We start from the raw sequence: 8,081 nt of genomic DNA on the forward strand, positions 1-8,081 counted from the left end.
ACTGTTTTAAATGATCAGTTTCATATATGAAGCTTTCATAAATTTTTATTTGCAAAGATCCTCGAGAAAACTTTTAATTGGTAATGGTAATCAAATACAAGATAATATTTTTAATAAATTGACAAGTAGAAGATATAAGAATAAAAAAGAAAAATTAAATTTACCTGCCATCATTTTAATAAATTCATTTTGCTCAACTATAGATAATGGATGCATTCATTTAACAACAAATGAAGTTAATAAATTATTAAATTTTTCTTGAGATATTTTTTTATTTTTATCATTTAAAAATTTTAGAGTTTTTTGAGTTAATGATTTTGCAGTTTTCACAATTTCTTTTTGTTTTTTCTTTTTTTAAATATTTTATGATGGTTAATATAATTTTTCTATGATTCCAGATGACGTGTCTTTCAGTGAAAAAAATTAGAGATTTATTTAGTAAATTTGACACGAAAAGGTCATATTTTGAATAGCCCTATTTTTTTGTAAAAATCTATTTTGAAATGATATAATTATATAAAATATATTTATATTATAATATTATGATATTTATGCCAAAATGTTTTGATAAATAATGCTCATTATTACCCGTTAAAATTATAAATAATAATAATGAAAATCAAATATGATACTTTTGCAAGAATTTTTCTTAAATGCAATATAGGCCATCTATATTATCTATAAAAAAAATATATTTTAAGCATATTTGTAAAAATTTAAAAAATAATACAAATGAAAGGTGGATTAAATATTGTATTATATACTATCCTATAAAAATAGTACCCTAAATATGTGCATTATATATTGGACTAGTGCTCAATTTAATGATCTCTTTTTTATCAATATTTATTTTCTTATTCTTTTCATATATGATTTTTATATATCATTTTAGTTTCATTATCAATCGTGAATATAAAATTTATTTTAAAATACTTCCAAATACAGTAAAATATTGATATGGAATATGAAATGGTAATGAATATGATTATAAATTATAAATGTGATTTATAATAAAATTATATATTATACTTTTCAATTCTTGACAAAATTTGATGATGAGTCCGGTGAGCCACTAATAGATTTATGGCATTCTTTGCATTCTGCAATAATTTTATTATTTGTATTGGTATGTTCATGTTGAGTGACTTGAAAAAATTTCCCATAATACTTAATTTAAATTTATAATTATATTCTTCATTAGGAAAATCACCTGAGGAAGATAAAGATATTATTCTATTTTCTTCTTCAATCATTATTTAAAAATAGATGGATATAAAACGATTCAAATAAAATATGGTAATTGTTTGCAAATTGCTATATGACTACCAACATCATATATCATACATTATCTTAAAATATCTAAATTCGGATTAAATTTTTCGATCGAGCCCATTATTTTTAGAGAGGTTGCATCTGGAAAGATTCAAAATCAGAATGCGAGTAATTATTAGTGACTGCTTAAATATCAAGTTTACGGACATTTCTTGTCATCAAGACAAGAGAGGTTGCATCTGGAAAGATTCGAAACCAGAATGCGAGTAATTATTAGTGACTGCTTAAATATCAAGTTTACGCACATTTCTTGTCATCAAGACAAGACACACTTCCTTCCAAACATGGTGGACTTGGTATAAAGTCCCCACTGACGATGCGCGTTCATTGCTAGGCACTTTCAGGCACATAGACTAATCGACCAACATCTGTCAGTCCACTATCTCTTTTTGAATAATGCTAAAACGGAATGGGCAAAATCCGTGACAACCACAACAATATTTTCGATCTCTGTAAAACAGAAGGGATCTACCACTTGTGAAAAACCCCGTTGATGACCTTATTTCGAGTCTTTCACCTTTGGCTAGATCCACATTCATTGAAATTATCAAGGATCGGGGATATGAATTTTTAGATGTTATTCCATCTAGCAAACTTAAACTTGAATTGGACAATCACGAGCTCAGCTATGCTTTATGTAACAGGCTCAACATTCCTTTTACATTACCATATAAATGCAGAAAATGTCATACTGATGATGACAATATGGCGCTTCATATTTTACATTGCAATCGTAATCCCGGTCGGCAAACTCGGCACTCGAGGTGCAATCAAATCATATCTCTTGCACTTAGATCAGCTGGTTTTCCTACCTCATTGGAGCCTACTGATCTCTTACCCGATGTTAGGCGTTCTGATAGAGTTACACGAATTCCATGATCACAAGGAAAGTTTCTTATATGGGATTTTTCTTGTTTGGACACGAACTTCTCTTCCAATCTTAACAAGGATGCTCTGAACAGAGCTCGAAATTTTAAGATCACCAAATACAGCGCTGATTCTTCTAAGTACATATTCGTACTAATCATCTGCTCCACTTTAACAACATATGAAGATTTGGCTAAAAAGATAAGACGTTGGCCGCCTAATCAGGAAAAATTCTGGAGAACCTCGGGAAGGCTTTAACTTAAGGCAGAGGATGACAATAGCTATTCTTAAGACGAATTATGTTTGTTTTATCAATTCATCTCTCCCAATGATTAGAGGTAGAAGAGGATTTTAAATAATTATGCTGGTTTCACTTTTATTTATTTTGTTGTATTTTACATTATTATATTATTAATGCTCAATATTGTCTTTTTGTTATTATGATTAATTTTTTTTCCTAATTCATAGTATATTAACTTTTTATGTTAATTGTATTTTCTTATTTACATATAAAATTAAAATAATAATTAAAATAAATTTTAAAAAAAATATCATTTTAAATTTTATTAGTATTTAAATTAACTAATATGAATTTATTTTAAAGTATCTGTTTCTTTTTAATACAAAGTTAATTAAGATACAGATAATTTTAAATTATTTGTATCTTAGATACAAATATCCGGATACAAATATCCGCGATACTGTCCAACCCTGTTCATAGTCTTAGGATACACCTAAATGATACTTTATATAAATAATCAAAATATTTAAATAATTAAATTAAATTTCAATTTAGGCCTTGAGAAATTTACAAATCAGACCATATAAACAATTATTTATTATAAAATTTTATTTGTAATTTTTAACTATAAATCTGATAGATATGCCCTTTTGCCAAGATAATTGTCTTAATTACGTTCAATCGCATACTATATCAAATAGTTCCAAGCGTAAAACCGATTTTTTTAATCAGCAACATAATTCTCAAATCGAATTTGTAAGATTTAATTATATACACCTTTTATTAGATTAACCCTTGGCATTACCTGACATGAGCCAAATCTACCATTTTAAATCCTTACTATTTAATTACCTATAGAATGCTGATCAGTTTCCTAACCCCAAGAAGGCTTGCTTTAATATTATAGATTTGGATACTAAAATTTATGGTAACTCAGATTTTATTCAAAATACCTCCATAAAACCGTTACCTGAAAACGTTAACGATGCTAATCAGGTTTAAAAACTGTCAGATTATTAATATTTGTAAAAGACTCACACATGCACTACTTAATCAAGATTCAGGGAGCATCTTAGGGAAACTGATGCAGACCTATATTTAATATTTATTATGTATTTTATTTAAATAGGTGCAGAATCAACTAACGAATATGGATGTATCACAAAATAATCCAAACAATATAACCTACGACACAAGGTGAGATATTTATAATATTTATTTAATCCAGATATTTGTAGAAAAAATCAAACTATGAAAAGTGTTAATCTTGGTAAATGCCACTGTTTTCCTTCATGGGATGGATTGGATAGTCAAATGCCTTATTCAAATTTTTATTAGAATATTTTATCATTAGTTAATAATATTTTATAGCAAATGAATATTAAATAGATTTGAAATTATTATTTATATACAAATTTATGTATTAAATCCCTCTATATTTTATTGGTATATATTTTAATTTAATAAAAAATATCATTATTCATCCAAGAACGTTCATAAAATCATATATTTTTGGTACCAATTAACTTTGATTAAAAATTTCTTTAAAAAAAAATTATACATATAAAAAAATATTGACTGCTATTGTATTTCATATTTACTTGGTGAATGGGTAATAATAAAATTTATTAGAAATTGGTACTGGAGGTCTGTATCACTGGTTTTTCAATGTGACATTCTTTAAAAAGTAGCTTGTGTAAGAAAGAAAGGCATCTTGAATGTAAATATTTTACCTACCCTGCCTGTCCAAATATATAACTTATTTGTCTGAAACCCATAATTAAATCATTTAACTAATTAAAATTCTTAGAAAACTAATAACGTTTTTGATAATGAATTATGTTTTTTTTATCTAACTCAAGTCATAAAAAATATAGTGAGCCTTGAACCTTATAGCATACTAATCAAATTTATTTTTATCAGACCTTGCCTGAAATGGTACCTAAAATGATATAATTATAGGTCAGGCTAAGTTTAAAAAGATCACAAAGCAAATTTAAAAAAAAATATATTGAATGAAAAGCACATATGGGGCATGAATATAGTACACATCTCCTGAACTATGCATATTCTATTATAGAAGCACAAATTTAATAATAATATAGCGTTGTGGCTAGCTTATAAAGTTGATGTAGAAATTTTTTATTTAACTGGTGAATTAATGAAGTATTAAAAAAAATCCTTTTTTACATGACTAAATTACACATCTTCAATAATGTTTAGCTTTTTAGTGGGTTCATAAATGAGAATATTAATTTTAAGAAAAAATTTTGGCCAAACTAAGGCATCCCCTATTAAAAAGGCTCTATTAGAAAAAATAAATATACAATCACCTTTAGTTCTTAGAGGGGATTGAGAAAATAACTATTGAAAATTTTTTTTTTGACTAAACTGTTTCTCCTATTAAAAGGGCTCTAATTAAAAATAATAAATAAACTATCGTATTTAGCTCTTTGAGGGGATTCAGAAAATTGTAATATTAATTTTAAAATAAATCTTAATTCTCAAAATTTTTTTTGACTAAGAGTTCAAATTTAATAAAATCAATATAGAATTGTAATAGCTTATGTGATGATATAGAAAATAAAAAAACACTCTTAGTTGAATAAATTACACATATTCGGTAATTATGTATTATTTTTAAAATATGAACAGAATCATGTTCATCTCTGTGGGGATTCAGAAAATAGTAAAATTAATTTTAAAAAAATTCTTTTTTTGACCAAACTATGCATTCCCTATTAAAAAGGCTCTAATTTAAAAAAACAAATATATAATCATGTATTAGCTCTTCAAGGGGATTAAGAAAATATTAATAATATTTTTTTTTGACCAAACCACACATCCCCTACTATAGATGCTCTTTTTAATTTAACAACATAAAATAGTTATTAGTATTGAGATGATGTAGAAAATATTATTTTTAATTATATAAAAAACTGGTAAATTAATAAAATAGAATCACTTATTTGAATGACTAAAATATGCATCGTCGATAATTATGCGCTATTTTTTGAATATGTATGTAGAACCATTTTTAGCTCTTCGTAGGGATTTAGAAAATGGTAATATTAAATTTTTTTTTTTAATTAACAAAATTTTATTTGACCAAACTATGCATCCCCTATTAAAAAGGATCTAGAAAATAAATTACATTAGCTCATCGAGGGAATTCAGAGTGGTATATTTTTAAATTTTTTTATTTTATCGAAATTTTTTTGACCAATAATTTATGAATAGTTAAAGAATAGACATAAAATTTAATTTTTCTAAAAATTAAAGTTTTTATATTTCATTTTAGAAAGTTATTTCCTATTCGATTTCTATACCCCCCCCCCCCCCCCCCCATTCCCTATACACTCCTTCCATCAATTTTTGCTTTGAGTATTATATTTAAAAAATTTAATTTTTTTTCTTCTAATATTTATATTTATTGATATTATAAATGATTATTATGATTATTTACTTTTATTTACAAAATTTAATATAAAGCTATTGTTGAAAATTAATAATTATTCATTTTAAGTTGATCGCTTTTATTTCTCCTTAATGTTGGTGATTTTTTACCATCCGGCTGTGGACAATTGGGTCTGTGTCGACGTCTGACGGATGAGCGAGGGTTTTCATTTCTTCAAGAATTAATATCAGCTAGAGTGGTTGGAATTGCCATGTATTCTTGCATAGGATCCCGTCCCATTTCGTTTGGTAACATTCTCCAAATTGGATTATTATTGAGGTGAATGGGATAATTTATTAGCATATGATTCCTATGATTTTGTAATGCAGTTAATCGCATTTCTAAAAGATCCAAATGAATTCGATTTCGTATTAGACTTCTTTGTTTCTTGATAATACTATCAATCAAAATTATGATAAGAGTGATGAGAAGTAAGCTTATATAAGGAATATTCACTGAGAAAACATCCGAAATTTTTGATATTAGCTCGACAGTATTTGTATCATCAAAATAATTCATATTATTTCAATGGGAACTAATATAAACCACTACATTATCATATTTTACGCCATAGTATAAAAATAATTAGAATAAAAGTCTAGAAGTTTCGAATTTTTTTATGACAAAAATAATATAGAAGTTACAATTTTTTTTAATTTAGCAAAGATACTTTCAAAAAACATTAACATATAATTTAATGCTCTGCAATAAATATACGGTTTAAGTCTGCACTGGCATTATAAAAATTTGGTCAGAATACATCAACCATGACGAATATTTAGTCTAACTATTATTTTTAGAAAGAGGTACAATCTGACCCCACTTTAAGTTACGAGTTCGATTCGAGTAAAAAAAATGAAGTTATAAATTTCTTTTACCTTTATAAAAAATGACGAGCTCAGGGAAAATAGGAGTTATAAAAGCCTTATGAAAACAAGCATAATTTTTTTGACGAAGCTCTAACAACCCGGGAAATTTTACCATGGGCCAAAATGAAAAAATTACAATTGAATCAATAAATTCTCCTCTAACTTTACCAAGAGAATATTTTTAAACATTTTAAATTTATTATAATTGTTAGCTAATCTCAGATAAATATTTTTTTCTATTACCTAAAAAATGCTTCAGTTATTAGGTTTATATATGTGCAATAATTCTTAAGTATATTTTTGTGTATATATTTGCAACATTTAATTTTTAAATATAATTTTAAAAAATTTATTTTTACAAAGTTCTCTTTCGAGACATTTATGATATAGCGATTCATACGGTGATTATATACATTTAATATTTTATCATTAATTTATAATTGAATTTATGTATTAGAAATTGTCATTTTATAGGCAATAGTCCTAATAAATCTCTAGTTAAAATATTCTCATCTAAAATAATTTTTAATTATACTCCTTCCCCATATCATACTGCGCATTCACCTGCCTCGATGGCTAGAGCCCGTGTAGGCGCAATGAAGGATGACGATTATCAACTCCGCAATTTTAGTTTAGGGTTTGATAAATTGTAAGCAGTTGGTCTGAAAACTAAATTAGGGAAAGTGATTCTATTTTTATATAGAGATCACCCGCTCTAGAAAAAATTAAATAGGGTACGTCAAATTAAAAAAACTTGCACAAATTATGATCATTTTAGGTTAGTAAATTACTAAAATGCTTAACCTCATCTTAATAGGGCCCCGGTACTACATTTCCAAAAAAAATGTAGCTAATAGCTATTAGTTACAAAATAGCTTCCGCTACCTTTACCTTCCTCTATTTAAAAAATATTACGTTAAATATTATTAATTCAAACATTAAAAGTAATATTAACTAAATACAATTATTTTTTTTTTACAATCTACCTATTTAAAAAAAAATATATCCTATTAAAATGATTTTATAAAAATTATATGAAATAAAGATCTAGTATTAATTATTATGAAATTTTAAGATTATTTTTTTATTTGCGTTTTCAATTCAAATACTTAATGCCTATTTTGATTATACTCACTTCACTAGACTAGTTATGAATATTTGCTTTCAATTTTAACCATACTTTTTAAACCTAGACTCTTTTATAACTAAATATTTGAATTTACTTAGTCAGAATTATTAAATAATAAATATTTGGGCCAGACACACAATACATACTATTTAATAGCATAAATAATAGTTATAATAGGAATGAACA

At 25.8% G+C, this 8,081-nt stretch overlaps 1 protein-coding gene across 1 annotated transcript; it reads left to right on the forward strand.

The window, feature by feature from the left end:
- The first annotated feature begins 3,003 nt into the window (after positions 1-3,003).
- Positions 3,004-3,923, forward strand: LOC135931973 (uncharacterized). Its single transcript, XM_065469295.1, has 4 exons — positions 3,004-3,196; positions 3,299-3,436; positions 3,570-3,637; positions 3,679-3,923. The coding sequence occupies exons 1-4, from the start codon at positions 3,083-3,085 to the stop codon at positions 3,776-3,778; spliced, it is 420 nt and encodes a 139-aa protein (XP_065325367.1). The 5' UTR covers positions 3,004-3,082; the 3' UTR covers positions 3,779-3,923.
- The last annotated feature ends 4,158 nt before the right edge of the window (positions 3,924-8,081 follow it).

Source organism: Gordionus sp. m RMFG-2023, chromosome 1 (genome assembly GCF_954871325.1).
Source record: "Gordionus sp. m RMFG-2023 chromosome 1, tfGorSpeb1-WG-v2, whole genome shotgun sequence".
In the NCBI taxonomy this organism is placed as follows: Eukaryota; Metazoa; Nematomorpha; class Gordioida; order Chordodea; family Parachordodidae; genus Gordionus; species Gordionus sp. m RMFG-2023.